The sequence below is a fragment of the Theropithecus gelada genome, chromosome 4, assembly GCF_003255815.1.
Source record: "Theropithecus gelada isolate Dixy chromosome 4, Tgel_1.0, whole genome shotgun sequence".
NCBI lineage: Eukaryota > Metazoa > Chordata > Mammalia > Primates > Cercopithecidae > Theropithecus > Theropithecus gelada.
The window spans coordinates 160,584,853-160,602,251 of record NC_037671.1 but is presented as its reverse complement, the minus strand read 5'-3'; the positions used below and the strand labels follow the sequence as shown (position 1 = coordinate 160,602,251).

General features: G+C 36.0%; 1 protein-coding gene across 1 annotated transcript in view; it reads right to left on the bottom strand.

The window, feature by feature from the left end:
- PDE7B (phosphodiesterase 7B) overlaps positions 1-13,858 on the bottom strand; it is a 333,997-nt gene extending 320,139 nt beyond the window's left edge. The window contains exon 1 of the mRNA XM_025384447.1: positions 13,808-13,858. Coding sequence (XP_025240232.1) covers positions 13,808-13,828 — 21 coding nt within the window. The 5' untranslated portion in view covers positions 13,829-13,858. The remainder of the gene's footprint in view (positions 1-13,807) is intronic.
- Between the last annotated feature and the right edge of the window lie 3,541 nt (positions 13,859-17,399).

Here is a 17,399-nt window from a genome sequence, read left to right as displayed (position 1 = left end):
CAGAGAAAACAATAATAGATAAAAATTAATAGCTGCAGACTTCTCATTAAGTGCCAACCACTGTTTTAAGCACCTCATATATATTCATTCAAAGTGAAATCAGATTAAGACAGATTGTTATTACCACTGGTAACTGCTGAAGCAAATGTAGATCCTATGTAGAGAGATAACATCATACTAGGCCTCAAGTAATTTCTCTGTCTGTCTCTCTCTACACACACACACACACACACACACACACACACACACACAATGCCTAGTGCTTCATCAAAAATAACCAGGTATATGAAAACCAGCCAATTTGATTCAACCAGCAGCAGCAGCAGCCAATAGCTATAAACACTCAAGAAATCAAAATAAAAGTGACAAAAGTTTTAAAATGATTTGCAGAATATGTTTAAGGATATGAGAGACAAGATTGAGAATTTTGACAGAAAGCTAGAAATGACCAGAAATCCCTAAAAATTTTAAAACTGAAAAATACCATAACTTAAGAAATTCCACTATGGGATAAATGACAGATTAGATACAGATGAAGAAAGACTTAGGGAAATAAAAATATTGGTCTAAAGAAAATCTTCAAAATGAAGAACAAAGAGATTGAAGGTAAGTAATGGGAGTAGAAACATTCAAAACTCGAACATACATGTAACTGGAGTCCCATAAGAAAGGCTAGAGAGAATGGGGCAGAAGCAATATTGAAAGACATAATTAATGAGAATTTTCCAAAATTGTTGAAAAATATCAAGACATGCATTTAAGAAACCATACAAGCCCTAATTGGGATAAATGCAAAGAAAACCATACCTAAGTAATCATATGGCAAAACAAGAAATCAAACATGAAAATAGAGTGCTACAGAGGCAAAGGGCAGATTGCTTTTAAAAGACTATTTTCTGACTTATCAACAGAAACAATAAAAGTGATAAGACAATACAATAATATTTTAAAGTAAGGAAGGGGGGATTGCAATCTATAATTTTATTACCAACGAAAGTGCACATCAGAAATAAAGGTAAAATAAAGCCATTTCATACAAAATGAAAATCTAAACAAAATCATCACTGCACTAAAAGAAATCCTATATGTGACCTCAGAGATGCAGGAAGGAATGAAGAAGAAGATGTGTAATTGTAAGAAACCATAATAATATATAATTATTCAAAGATTTACATTATATAAAGTTAAATACCTAACAGTAGCATATAATTTAGGAGGTAAAAAGCAGCTTAGACATTCCAAAGTTCTCAAATTTGCTGCAAAGGAATAAAAGTACTAATATGCATTCTGCCGGTATTAGGTCATAGATGCATCCTGTAACCGCAATAGTCACCAGTAAAACAATGTAAAATAATGTGAAAATAACAAGCTAAAGCAATGGAAAGGGGGCAGTGCAATTACAAAGATACTTAATTCGTAATTAGGAAAGTAAGGAGAGAAAAAGAAATATAGAACAAGAAGAATAAATAAATTGTACATAGTAAGTCAGCATATTTGAACCCAAATATATCACTGCTTCCATTAATTATAAATGGATTAAATACTCAGTGAAAAGGCAAATATAGTCAGACTGAATGATATCAGATCAAATGATAAAAGAAAATTTACTTATTCGCTGCTTGTGAAGAGACACACCTAAAACATAAACATATAGAAAATGTAAAACTAAAAGAATAAAAAATCATAAGCCATGCAACCGCTAAGCAATGGAAAGCTAGTTTTACAGATTTTAGGATCAGCCCAAGGAGAACTGAAGGCAAAAAAAAATTGAAGGGATGTTTTATTATGGTAAAATTTCAGTTCACCAGGAAGTTACAACAGTTCTAAATTTGTTTATAAGGAATTCTCAACCTTTTTTCCATTATCATCCTGCTCCCTTATGGAGCCATTTTAGATATTTCTTTTCCTCATCACACTCCCCCTAGTCAAGGAAATTTTAATGCCAAATTGACTGAATATCTATTTATATACTGAACCTTTTTAGGAGGTCACAAACTATTATGATGTCTAAGAGTTTTTTGGCTCCCCAAGAACCAAGTATTTATTGCCCCTACTGTGAAGGCAGGATATAACAGCACAGTATCAAAATACTAGTTTAAGTTTTATAAAATTGCTGATATTCAACCTTGAGCTAAAAAATGGCAATTTTACATTGTTCAATATGATATATAAGCAAATGATGGCAAAATAAATGAAAATAATTCTCAATCATGAAGTTTTTTAATATACCTTTTTCGGTAATTAATAGAAGCAAAGAAAATCAACAAAGATACAAAAGATTTCAATGATACGATGAATAAATCTTCTAATTGACATCTATAGAGCACTATACCTAACAATTGCAGAATACATTTATTTGAAGCACATGTAATACATTTAGAAAAGTTGACTATATATTCGGTTATACATTCAAGATTCAAAAAATTCAAAGATCTTAATGGTATACAGTATGACTTGTAAGCACAGTAGAATTATACTAGGAAACAAAGACAAAAAGAGAACTAGAACATCCCAATTTGTTTGCAAATTAATAAATGTACTTCTAAATAATTTATGGGTTAAAAACAAATTAGAGTGGAAATTGTCTTGAATTAACTGCTAATAGAGACACTAAATTTTAAAACCTAGAGGAGACAGCTGAAACTGTGAAAAATAAATTTCCTTCTTTAAATGTATGTATTCAAAAAGAAGTAATCAACAACAAATCCATGAGAAATTACTAAAACTGAAAATGAAAATAGAAAATCTGAATAACCCATAAAAATAATGGAATTAAAACTGTAACTAAAAAGTTGCCCACAGATATTCAGACCCAGATGGACTTATGTGCAATTTCTGTCAAATATTTGAGGAAAAAAAATAAACTTACAAAACTCTCCCAGAACATTTTTACAAGGGTAATATTTCCTAACTAATTTAGTAAAGCCAATGGAACCTTGATAAGGTCATAACCAGAAAGAATAATTTTAGGTTAATGGTTTTCATCAACACAGTTTCAAAATCCTAAAAATTATTAGCAATTCAGAAACAGAGTAATCAGTGATTTTCAAAACGAGCATAATATATCATGACCAAGTTAGATTTAGTCTAGGATTTCAGTTTGATTTGAAATTATAAAATCACCTACTATAAACAGAATAAAAGGAAAAATCATATGACAATATTTTAAAGAACATTTAATAAGTTAAATGCTTAGCAAACTAGGAATGAAAGGAAACTTTCAAATGTTATAGAAAATATCAAACTTAGTGGTAGAATGTTGAAAGCTTTCTTTCTGAGACTGGAAACAAGATAATGTTGTCACAATTACCCCTTCAACAATACACTGAAAATCCTATCCAGTACAATAAAACAAGTTATCAGTATTAAAAAGGAAAATCGGTGACCACCAATATTCTTGGATGCTCTGATTAGCTCTATGGAAAAGCAAAATAATCTACAGATAGCGTATTGGAATTTGTGAGTTTTGCAAGATTGCTGATAACTAATTGATATACAAGAGTTTATTGTTTTTCTATGTATCAGTAACAAAAAGTTAAAAATAGAAATTGAAGAGATGCCAGTTGGAATACCATCAAAATACTAAGTGCCTAGTAAGATATTTAGCAAGGAATGTGTAAAATGACCGTAAAGCTAGCCAGAAGGTATTACTGACAGAAATTAACAAACACCTAAATAAATAGAAGGATACATTATGTTTATGAATTGGAAGACTCAGAAAAGATGCCAGTCTTCCCAAATTGGTCTATATCCCAACAGTGTTTTGTTTTAGGGAAGAATCTTAAGTTAATTCTAAAATTTTTATGAAAATGTAAAGAATCAAAAATGATAAAAACAATCTTGAGAAGAATAAAACAGGGAAAAAATATTTGTAACATATATAACAATCAAAGGTATCAAATAAGTATACAATATATATATAAGTATGTATAATATCCTATAAATATACAAAATAACTTGATCAGAGACTTGACAAAAAAGGTATTTACATGGCCAATATACATGTGAAAATGTGCTCAAACTGTTAGTAATCAGGGAAGTGAAAATGAAAACCAAGGTAAGTTACCAGTGAGGAAGTAGAGTAACTGAACATATATTGTTGGTGGGGGTGTAAATTATTTTAGCCACTTTGAGCAATTTTGAAATTTTTACTAAATTTGGACATAAACATTCCCTGTGGCCCAGCGACTTTATTCCTAGATATAACCTCAACAGATATACCTGTACATGTGCACCAAAAGACAGGCCTATGAATACTCAGGCCAGCATTATTCATAATGTTAAAAACTGGATACAGTTAAAATGTTTTCTACAGTAGAATGGTAAATACTGTGTATTCAGATAATTAAACATCATGCAACAATGAAAATGAACAAAATACAATGATAGGCAACAACCTATCTAGTCTTCAGATAGAATACTGAATGAAAGAATGGAAGAGGCATGACGGGTTTCCTCAGGTGCCAAACATGTAATAATGTTCTATTTCTTAACTCTCTTGACTTCTATGTAGGGGTTCAATGGTGCATAATTATATGTTAGATAATTTTCTGTTATGTGTGCTATAGTTTAATTCAGAAAGTAAAAAAAAGATTTTTAAACAAGATTTCTCTTAAATGTTTAAAGTACCAGCAACACTGTAAACAAAATAATTATAATTCCATGAAATAATTTCTAAAACTTGAAAGCAAATAATACCAGTTGATACACTAACATGAAGTTTTACTCTTTCATACTCTGTTCTAAGCCTGTTCAAAGCATTGTACAAATAAAAAGTCACTCCATTCTCTCAAGAATCTTGCGAAGCAGTTATTAGAAACACCGGAATCTAGCAAATAAGTAGAGCGAGGCCTAGAGAGACTAAGTAACTTCTTCATGGTCACAGAGCTAATAAATGAACCATACTGAATGTCACCAAATTATGCGCTGCTGATCAATGCACTCTCCTGCCTCTCAGAGCAAAATTTCTGAAGTTTAAAGTATCAGATTAATCCACTGTGACTGCATTTAAAATGAAATAATGCTGTTTTTCTATATATTTGAACTTCATGTCTAAAAATATAGTGGGTAGATTAACATTTTCAAAACAGATATTTTTATGTTTTGTGTATTTTAAAACGTTTCCTAACTCATTCTTAGAATGATTGAGGATGGATTTTAAGCATATAAAAACAATTAAAAACTGTCAGCAAAAAGCTGAGGTTGAATTTCAACTATTAGCTGCAATCTATCTGAGTCTCAATTTCCTTGCCTTTAAAGTGGGCATAACAAATCCCCATCTAACAGAAATGTTCTAGAGAGTTACAGGACATTTGTATTATGAACTGAGTAACTACTTACATAGGAAAGCCAGAAATTTTGGAACCTAAAGGTTTAAATTTACATTTTAGATACTTGAAATCTAAAAATGTTAAATAACTTGCCAACAGTATCATTCCTAGCATCTGGAACTTGAACTCAGGGCTTTAAGTTACAAGTTCAATGCTCCTTGAAAAAAATTGAAACCTCATTTTTTTTTCCTGCCTTTCCTTTTCTCCTTTCACACAAAATAAGCAAATTGAATTTTAAATTATTACTCATTATTGCCATTTAATCCAATAGATGTATTGATTATTTGGTTTCTAAAGATTTACATTAAAGGAGACAATATATTTTAAATAGGCTATATTCAATGTTTTGATTTTTTTTTTTATTACTACTACATACAAAGTTTTTATATGCATTTTGTCAAGTTTAAGAAGGGCCTCTCTCATGCACCCACACATGGGCACTTGGGGCAACACATTCAATGAAAAAGAGAACAATATTTCTCAATTATTTTATGTAAACGCTATTGAACTATATTTCTAATACTTAGTGATTTTTAATAATTAAAAGGGATTTATAGGGAAAAGTTTAGAATGTTAGTTTTTGTCATTCCAAACTGCTATCACACAAACTCCTGTTTTATGTTTGTTCCTTTTGTATTATTTTAACTTAAAAATTATTTTTTACTCCAAATACGATAATGAAGATCTAGAAAAGCAGAAAATAAAACCTACTAAATATGGAAAATGAGCAATACCTACACTTTTCCAAATGAAGCTAAAAACCCAATTGAAATTAGGTTTTTGTTTAATTGGAAAAGCATGAACATTCATCTTAAGGACATGGAAACACACTATATTTCTATCACATCGAAAATAACTTTTTTCTTAGATTTAATGACCTTTTCTAAATTGAGGCATTCTTTAGACCTCTGTACTACTGAAGCATCTCCTTTTACAAGAATGCTTTCTACACTTTTGTGAATGACTGAGTTCTTTCATCTGACTGGACCCAGCTGGCAAGTGGCATAATGAGAAAGGGAAATGAAGGTCTTTCTTTTTTTCTCTCCTGGAAAACCAAGAAATGTATAAATCATATCCAAACAGAAGAAGCATTAGTTGCTTGCATAACTTCACAAGCTGTACATCTTAATATAATGTTTTCTACTGTTTTATGAGTAACGGATATTATAGTATAATTTTACTTTAAAAGTCTATGATGTGTGATTTCCTCAAATACTATTTGAATAAATACAAATTTTGCATGTATAGTTAATATGAAAAATTAAACTGAACTGACCAATTCTAAAACAAAATTTAGCCAAGATGTTCAAACTAGTAAAATATGTATGGTAAAATATGTTTATTCAGTTTATGGAGAAAGATCTCAAATAATTGGGCATGTAACAGACCAAATTTTCTTAGACCCAGATCTAAGCTTGAACTTTGAGCTTGACCAAGCCCCTCATTTCACACATGAGAAAGCTGGTGCCCAGAGGGCTGATTGGCCCAAAGTTACTCAAACAAGAGTGATAGGGCTCCCTATCTTCTGGCTTCCAGGGTTCTTACTTCCAGGGAATTCTCTGCTCCCTAGCCACGTCAAAGGCACATGGGAGAAATTTAGTAAGGGTCAAAGGAAGAAATTAATGAAGAAATTTTAAGCAAAACAGAACTCAGGCTGGACGTGGTGGCTTACGCCTGTAATACCAGCACTTTGGGAGGCCAAGGCGGGTGGATCACTTGAGGTCAGGAGTTCGAGACCAGCCTGGCCAACATGGTGAAATCCCATCTCTACTAAAAATACAAAAATTAGCCAGGTGTGGTGGTGCGTGCCTGTAATCCCAGCTACTTGGGAGGGTGAGGCAGGAGAATCGCTTGAATCTGGGAGGTGGAGGTTGCAGTGAGCCGAGGTCATGCCACTTCACTCCACCCTGGGCAACAGAGCGGAACTCTGTCTCAAAAACAAACAAAAAAATAGTAATTAAATTAAATAAAATGAATAACATAAAATAAAATAGAACTCTTTCTTCTTTTACCTTCTGATTTTTCTAGTCACTTTAAAATATCACATGATAAATATAAATAAATGTCAGCAACTTTTTCCCATTATAAATGTAATACATTTATAGAGGGGAAAGTTGAACAATTTTAAAGTATATACCGGAAAAGTAAGCCTTGTTCCTATCCCATACTCCAAGTTCTCTTTCCAGAGGCATTGTTTGTTAAGTTTTTAATTTGAATTTCCAGAAATTTTTAATAAGTATAGATGAATGTATCTATGTATTTATACAACTGTTAATGTAGCTTCCCCCCTCCACTTAATACATCTGAAAAATCATTCCAGATTTTTGCATGTAGAGGTACTTCATTCTTTTAAATGACTATATGGTATTCTATTGTATGATTTTACAATAATTTTTCAGTAATTCACCTATTATTAGGCTCAAGTTGTTTCTGATATTGTTTAGGTTGTAAACAATGCAAAAATAAACAATTCTTTATGTTCTTAGACAAGGATTTGCTAAAGTCAAAGAGAATGTAAAACATTGACCGTTTGGTACCTTCAGGTATCAAGTTTTGACCAACCCAGGTATATGGTAGCCTTCCCATGTCTATGCCTGGACCTATGGAAACATACTCCTCACACCAGACTAGTCCTGGACCCCACCCCCATGCCAGAGCAAAAGAAGATTCTTAGAGATTAAGTATATTTAAGTCATGTATAAACTTCATTTTTGAACAGAATCCTTTTTTGTGCATGTCTAAAGCAGTGGGCATAATTTTCATCTTGCAGAAAGGATATTTTATATGCTTCCTATTTGTATGTGAATTATGACTATGTAGACCACAGAAGGTATTAATAAGAAAAAAATCTGAGCAGGAAATTTAATGAAAAACTATATGAATTCACCAACCACTAGGAAAAAAAAGTAAATATTACCCAAATTTTACACAAGAAAAACTCCTCAAAACCTCATTACCAATCTATTTTTGCCTTCTTTCCCTAACAGATTCAAGAAAGAAAGAAAGAGAAAGAGAGAGAGGAAAGGAGGGAGAATGAAAAGGAAGGAAGGAAGGAAGGAAGGAAGGAAGGAAGGAAGGAAGGAAGGAAGGAAGGAAGGAAGGAGGGAGGGAGGGAGGGAGGGAGGGAGGGGAGGGAGGGAGGGAGGGAGGGGAGGGAGGGAGGAAAAGGAGCAAGAGAGGGCAGAAGGAAATTGAAATTGAAGAGATGCCAGTTGGAATACCATCAAAGTACTAAGTGCCTAGTAAGATGTCTAGCAAGGAATGTGTAAAATGACCGTAAAGCTAACCAGAAGATATTACTGACAGAAATCAACAAACACCTAAATAAATAGAAGGATACATTATGTTTATGAATTGGAAGACTCAGAAAAGATGCCAGTCTTCCCAAATTGATCTATATCCCAACAGTGTTTTATTTTAGGGAAGAATCTTAAGTTAATTCTAAAATTTTTACAAAAATTTTAGGGGAGGGAGGGAGGAAGGAAGGAAAAGGAGCAAGAGAGAGCAGAAGGAAAGAAAGAAGAGAGGGAGGGCAGAAAGGAAGGAACTTTAAATGCATGACAAAGTTTCTTTACTGGTATATTGATTGTGGCCATTATTTTCATAGTTCTGTACTTTATACATATAAATACGTAAAGCATTCATGAAAGGATTTAAGGTTTTAAAATGTTGGGATATTTATACTGTAGTATTAAGAATTATATATTGCTTAATAGATTTCTGTGTGTTTTCTGTTATGTTGTTTTTAGGTTTATCCAAATCTACAAAATCAGCTCCCTATTCTCCATGCTTGAGATGTTAAATGTAAACTTCACTCAGAGGAGATACCAGCTAGAACACTCTGAGCCACACAGAATTCCAGAAATGTCTCAATTAAGGTGATTGAATTGCATCACGTCTTATCACTAGCTAAGCGGCAGCAACCTTGTACCAGCGGGGCAAGGTCTCAGAGCAGATGCTCAATGGACAATCAATTCACCAAAAATTTCTTCTGAAGATTCCCTCAACTTAGTTATCAACAGGTTTTCATTTATTCTCTAAAGAAATCAGAATTAGAGTTGAGAAGATATTAAGTGAAGTAATATAGAAAATCCAGGACAGTGATTGGCATTTAGGAAAAAGACGTTTGTCTTCTAACACTAAAGTTCCTAGCTACAATTTTTACAAAGCATGCCTCTTCGCTTTCTCTACAAGTGTCACAGTCACAGAGGGGTACATCAACCTGATACAAGAGAAATGGAGCAGAGCGAGGTGACTGTCTCAGCGGAGTGATAGTCTTTCTAGGGAGAAATTCTCAAACCCAAGTCCTTGTTTTGTTTTTGCTTTTCCTTGGCAATAAGATTATCTTGGAGGTAAAATTGTGTAAATGTGGACAACTGAGTAAAGGCAAACTACACAGAGACGTAGTGGAAATAAGGAATGGGAGAGGTGGAAAAATAAAAGTAAACACATGCTAATGATTCAGTGTTAATTTTGTCAGGTCAAATCATAGAATTTGGAAAGAAAAAGGGCATCCAACAGCCTTGTTTTAAAGATGAGGAAACTGGGGCTCTGGAGTTGAAGAAATGTGTCTTCACTCCCATAAGTAATCTCGAAGTTCCAAGCCACCATGAGACTTTTCTTAACACTGAGGGAATTTCCTGCCATATTGACACCACATTGCGCCAGTGTTCAAGACCATCACAGCTATGAACCTTGCTGGCTTGTTTTGAATGCCTACTGGGACCTCGGCTGCCCATAGTGCTCTCTAAAGACTCCAGCTTTCTATAACTCCTACGCTTTTAAGCTCAAGGAATGATGTAGACGATGCCAATGCACAGATTTGATTTACCAACTCAGGCCTGTACAGCAGCTGAATCAACCTATGGGAAACTTTGGCTCTCTTTAACATTCTAAGTTTTAAGAACACCATTGCAAATACATGATTTCCAAAATAATAACAATGTACTTAATTAATCACATTATAGATCATATAAAAATAAATACCTAAATAGAAATACAATTTACCTTTTTCTTAAATTCCAAATTGCATAGAGCTGCCTACTCTGCAGTTTTCCATCACTGTCTCTCTCTCAAAGTTCTCCTTTTGTTCTTTCATTTCTCTGTCCAGACTCCAGTCATTTGTTTAAATATTCATACTCAACCAGAATATGCTTCCTAACGTGGGAATCATTGCTTATTCACAGGCACAGCCCTTGACATCCTGAAAACATGTAGTAACGATTTTTGAAATAAAGGTTTGACACTTCTACATTTACATGTAAATGGAGTTTAAAAATTCTAGGTTGAGAGTAAGAATACTATAAACATTCTGATCTAAAACGGGTGTTAGACATAACCCAGCGCAACCAGTCGCTCTTACAGGTGAGGAGACTGAGCTCAAGAGTGAGCTAGGGGCTCAGAGTCACCCAGCTCGTTAGAGCCTGAATGTACCACCTTGGTTCACTATCTCTGTTCACTGCCCTTTCTAGTGCACTTCATGAAATCACTCTCTAAGTACAGATCAACTCATTTAGATCCTTACATGATTCTTGAGAAAGTAGAAAGTATACATGCCTTGACCACACACAAGAACTTTGACATATTTCACTCTCTGTATTCAAATTTCTAACAATGTCTGGTACAAATAGGTATTCAGTCAGTTTGGGTTTCTACATCCCTTTTCCCCTTCTCTTCTTCAAATTTGCATGTAAACCACGTTAAAGACTGCTAATATACGAAGTAGGCACCATCTCATGAGTCAAAGTGGGGATTCCTAGAGCCACTGAGGATGTTTGTAGAAGCCAGTGGTGCTGAGCCCACGGCTATTCTCCTGTGGACAATGGAGGTGCTCCCCAAAGGACAATCTTAGGGGAAATGGGGCTGCCACCATGAGGAGGTGTCAATAGAGATTAGAGATGGTCTTTGTGCTGCGAGAGGGACCTGACATTTCCAAATACCAAGTCCTGTCTTCCTCAGCCAAATACACCCTCTAGAACACAGACACCTACTTCGCTGTAGATTTTTGTGGGGGAGACAGAGCTGAATCCATAAGATAGTGGATTATTTAGATAAGAATTTCTGTATATAGAGTTTCCAATCAATTATGTATCCCAATGATGTGAGGCAAACTACTTAGATTCCCTCTTAGCTTCTACATTTAGATGTTTCAAAGTCTATTCTGATCCTTAAATTTGACACTTCTCTTTAATACAAACAAAGCCCTTTTAGTATTCCTTGGGATTAGCTTACCACTTAATCAATTCCTTCCAACACTATCTCCTGTGAATCAACAAACAGCTTCCTCCTGTGATTTGGGCCTGGCTAACAGCAAGTTAGACTTCAGAAGAATAATTACTAGGCAGAGGCATTTTCCAGGTGGTACAGTCCCCCTTTGAGGAAACTTGGTCATTTTACTTTTGCATTTAAAATGTCCTTTGGCTGAAACTAAAGTGTCAGTGTCTGAAATGTCCTTCTCTGTATCATTGACTTGATTTTTAGATTATATTTTAGGCTGGACTGACACCAAAAGTGCTTTTTAAAAACACTTGAAAAGACCAAAATTATTTAAATAATTTACAGTACATGAAAGGTAGTAAATTCTAGGCAAACATTTTAACTAGGTTTTCATGGAGAACTGACAGTGAGTAGCTTTGTGCTGAACAATGTGTAAGGCATTAAAAGATGCACTAGTGTAATTATTTTCCCTAAATTAATGCCTGTCCCTGACACATCTTAGACTTTTCCACCCTTGCCCTAAATCACTTAATTAAAAAAAAAAAAAAAAAAACATTTCTCCCAGCTAATTTGCTGACATACAGTCACCACTGATTTTGTCACATGTTGTTCAAGAGAGTGAGTACATTCTGAAATCAGACAGCTTACAGTGTCAGGTAAAAATTCTTACAAAACAGATACAGTTTTTGGAGTTGCAACTAGTTAACTGTGGATTTCTACTTGAGACAAAAAGTGACTTCATTTTATTGGAGAAAATGTCAATCAAGACGTAACTACTGACACCCGTCTTTGTTTCACCAGCCAGTAATAAAAGATAAAGCAGAGGAAATGGAGGAGCTGCAGTTATGCCTTTGCAACACACAAAGTCCTTGTTTTCCCACTAGGCGCTGCAGAAAAGCAATTGTCCATTCACGGCACATCCTCTGCATTTCAGAGCTAATATTTTTGCAGTTCTTAACTTGGTACATTACAGTCTTATGCAGTTAATTTTTTTAACCCTTTGAAATACAGCTCGTGTTTGAGATCGTGCTTAATATTACTGCTGACATGACCCAGTTTTAAAGCTTTCAGGTTCTCAATGTTGAGAATAGAAACTTTAAGAAAATCAGTTAGAAATTTTGGAACAGGGTTATGATTTCAAATAATCCCGTCTTATTCACTATTGCATAACTTTGAGAAGGGTAATAAGGCAATCCATGGTAACCATATATTACTTAAATTGCTGTTACAAAAACCGACTCTTTGGATAGGAATGATTTTTAGCAGGGATCCCCCTTAACACATAATAATGTGCCATTGAAAACAACATTAGCCCTGTGTTGAATTGCCAAGCTTCCTGCAGCACTTAGTGTGTTTACTATACACGAATGCATATGCCTGCCTCTGGTGCAAAAAGGTTTACTCTTATTGCAATAGTCACTCTGGCTAGAGCACATGAAGAACAGAATTTTTAAATGATTAATTAGTCCCCAGGCTCAATCACTTAAGCACCTAATTGAATATGACTCCATTTTCAACTATTGTAGGAAAAGATAATTAGCAAATTTGCAGTGGTAATAAAGAAGTTTTACTTTCCTTTATAAATAATAATATCTAAATTTCTGGTCATATAACTTAGTATTTGCATCTCTCCTGGACTTCTGAATCCAAAATATTTTTTTGAAAAATGCAACAAGGTGATGAAGAATTTTTTTTCAGAATTCATTTTTTGGACGTCTTCTATTGATTTTTTTCTACCTTCAGTCTCACTATCAGTTTCTTCCCTTCTTGCCACTAATTTCTTCATCTTGAAGTCTGCTATCAACCAACATGAAAAACTCAAGAAAAAAACTAATTTCCTGCTTCCCTGTTCTGCAAACCTTACCAATCCCTTTACCAGCATTTTCCTATCCTGTCCCACCAAAAATCAAAATTACCCAACTCCAAGATTTATGTTGGAGAAAAAATAATGCTTTTTTTTTTTTTTTTTTTTAAAGACCACCTCAGTGTGGGCTCAAAGTGCAGTGAAAATGCCGGAGTCTCATTACACTGGTTGGAATGAAACCCTGTTGCCCTTAAACGGTTAATTCAGGGTAAGTGATAATGTTTAGTCAGTTCGCCTAGAAAAAGGAAGGAAATTCAAAAGCTGGTTGCTGTAGTAACAATCACAGACAAAAAATATATATATGTACAGGTTCATTTTAAATAAAAATCCTGCCATCTCTCTGTGACTCTATTCTCTCAAGAAAACTGAGCTTGCCGCTTAAATTTGTTGTACATACCTCAACCATTAAACAAGACATTTAACCATAGTGGCAGTTCTGTGACCTTTGAAAGCCGTGAAATCTCTGAGCGGTGCTGCTTGTTCATGAAGACTTGTGCTGCAGAATCCAGCAACTTCATCCAGGATTAGGAATATAATTAAGTAAAAAAAAAAAAAAAAAAAAAAGAAAGAAAGAAAAAAAAGAAAAAGAAAAAAAGGAAAAAAAAGGAAAGGAATAAAGATACACAAAAGCACACAAGGAGATCGAGAAAGAGGGAAGGTAGAAAGAGAGACTCTCCCTGGGTGAGTAACACCACTTTTCTCCTAGACAAGTGCTGGGACAGAGCCGAGTCTGCTGCAGTACCCAGACCAACTGACTGGCTGGGTGAGCAGCCGCCGGCCTGCTAGGCTGGGAGGTGCTGTCAGTTGCCACAGGCAAGGAAAAGCAGAGACCAATCGGCTTCAACTCTGGCAGCTTACTGGAGTGGAGCCTTTTCTGTTTATGTTTCCTCATTTCAAGAGTGACGTCAAAGGGTTTAGTTTTTCCTCTGCATGTGCTATTAATTTGAAAGTACTGTACTATGGGAAGAATGTGTGTGTGCCTGTGGTCAGCCTGGGCACCCCACTCTCAGGAGAGCCCAAGAAACATTTTCTATATTCAGGAATACATTTAAAGAATTTAAAATACCTTGTGGTGAGGTGTATAAAAACAAAAGCAAAACAAAACAAAAATTAAATATAAAACCCTGAGCTAAATCATAGCAGCAAGATGTAGATTTTTTCCGTCTGTGAATGTGTGCTACATGCTCACTTGGCAGCTGTTGCTTTTTTTTTTTTTTTTTTTTTACCTAATTCATTTTTACTCGTACCTAAAAATGGGTTGTTAATTAATCTTGATAGCCATAGAGGCAGAATCGTGCAAATGCACTGGTGAACAAAATGATGTGCAATGAAACATAGAACTCCGGTGTCAGTTTGTGCCATGGGTCCCTGCATTTCCTCCAGCTTCTGTGGTGAAGCCTCGGGCTTGTCCCTGCCAGGGAGGTGCCTCCTGATGCCAGCAGGAGTCATTCAAGAAACAGGGCTATGGTGGTGCCATGCAGGTGTTCCTGGGGCCTCAGCATGTTCTTTCCCAAAAAGCATGAAGGTCCAGTTATTTAGGAATACTTCCCTTACCAGGGACCCCAGCTTATCCCTGGGTTACTCTTCCCACTCTGGAAAAATCTCCATAGTTGCCATCTGTTGTTTCTGCCTCCCCCACATCATCCTCCTTTTCCCCATCCCGAATTCTGCTCACAGCCCTTTTCTTGGGGAGCATGGGGGGCAGAACTTTCCTTCCTCTCTTCTATGGATTGCATGGACTTTCCCCCCAGCCCCATTCCTACAACAGAGCCACAAGGGGGCATGGGACCCACAGAGGCCAATCAGATTTCTCCATTGCTCTGAGGCAGACAATGTTTTAAGGGTGGGCACAACACTACGGAAAGTCCACATTCCTTTTTCAAATGCTAATATTGTTTCTTTGAGAAAGAAAGTATTTCTATATCCCTGAGAGGCTAGGCACTAGGATTAAGCAACCCTGTAACTGTTGGGGTTTATCTTTGGTGTTGAAGTTACAACAGTGAACGAAACAGATGGTTCTTTTCCCCCATGGAGTCTACATTTTGGAGAAGCAGGGAAATTGCCAAAGAAAAATAAGTGAAAGTATAATGTCAGGTGGTAATGAGGGCTTCAAAATAAGGTGGGAGAATGAGGTGTGTGTGTACACGTGCATGTGTGTGTGTGGTGTGTGTTTGCTATTTTAGGAAAGATGATCAGGGCAGCCCTCTGATAAAGCAACTTGGAGCAGAGGCCTGAATGATGGGACACAGCAGGTACTGTGGGCCTCTACATCCCACGCAAAGGAAGCCATGTAAAGGTCCCACAACAGGTGAGTGCTTGGCAGAGCCGAGGAACAGGAAGGGAAATAGAGTGGCTCGAAGAGAATGAGCAAAGGGAAGAAAGAAGTTTCAGAAGGTATGTCTGAGACAAGATCAGGACATGTCTTACAGGCCATACACAGGACTTAGATTTTATTCCAAGGTGAAAACCTACCTATCACAGTGTTTTGAATTGAGGAATGTTTATGATTCGACACGAATTCTGAAGAGATTTCTCTTTTATCTGTGGAAGATAGACTCCTAGGGAGCAAGAGTAGAAGCAGGGAGACTGATAAATGAGGCCACTGTGCTAACCTAAGTGAGAGCGCATCATGGCTTGGACTTGGGTGAGAGCAGTGGAGAAGGTGGGAGGGCCAGATTTTCGAAAGGGGCCTGTGTATTTGCAGAGAGCATTGGCAGTATTTGAAGATGAGAGGTGTGAGAAAAAGAGAGGAATCAAGAGTAATTTCCAGGTTCCTGGCTTGGGCAAACTAGAGTTGCCATTTACTGACATGGGGAAGCCTGGGAAAAGAGCCTGGTTTTGAGGTGAAATAAAGAACAGATCTGGACCTTCACTGAACAGCAACAGATATTTGATTGTGTACTCTGTTCCAGGCACTGTTCTAGGTGCTGGGGAGAATGCAGTGAAAACATGTAATACACATACACAATTACCCTCCAACACGTAATTCTTTGACCCCATGAAACTTAGATTCTTCTGAAAGGAGAATGGTCATAACAACAAATAAAAAATTTATATAGGATATTGGGTGGTAATAATGTTGTGAAGCAAAAAACAGGAGAGGGAAGGGTCACTAGTCAGATAGAGGCTTGCAATATTAAAGTGAGTATGCAGAGAAGGTGCCACTGCAAAGGTGATGTTGGACACAAATGGGAAGTTGATGAGGGAGGCATAGGGAGAGCATTTTAAACAAGAGGACATCAAGTACAAGGCTCTGGGGACTGGAGTATTTGGCTGGTAAGTAGTAGGAGATGGCAATGGGTGCAGAGGTGACAGATCATGGAGAGTTTTCTAGGTCATTTAAGGACTTTGGCTTCCTGTCTGCATGAAACAGGGCTTTAAGGAGAGGAATGAGGCAATCTGACTTACGTCATGACAGGATCGCTCTGGCAACTATGTGGAGGTCAAGGTAGAAGAGAGTGTGATAAAGGATATACTGCAATAAACAAGCCAGACATCCTCGTGGTGTCTACCACAATGCTTTGGTGGAGGTGGCTAGAAGTGGTTTACTTCTAATTATGTGTTGGTGTTAAGGACAATAAGACTTGTTAAATGGATTGGGTGCTAAGTATAAAGGAGGGAGGTTAGTGAGAGGAGCCAATGACATCTCCAAAATGTGGGGTTCCATCAAGTAAAAGAACAGAGCTAGCACTGACCAAGAGATGGTGGGAGGAGCAGGTTTTGTGGGAAAGATGAAGAGTTTGATATTGACTATGTTAACCTTGCCTGTAAGATATCTACATGGAGATGTTGACTAGGCAGTGGAATATATAAGCATGGAGTTTAAGAGACAGTTCTGGGCTAAAGATATAAATTTGGAAGTCACTGTATACCTGTAGTACTTAAAGCCATGAAATTAGATATGATTACCAAGGGAATGAGTGCAGATAGAAGAGCTGCAGGCAGTCCATGATTATGTTGTCAAGAATATAAAGAAGGACTAGCAAGGG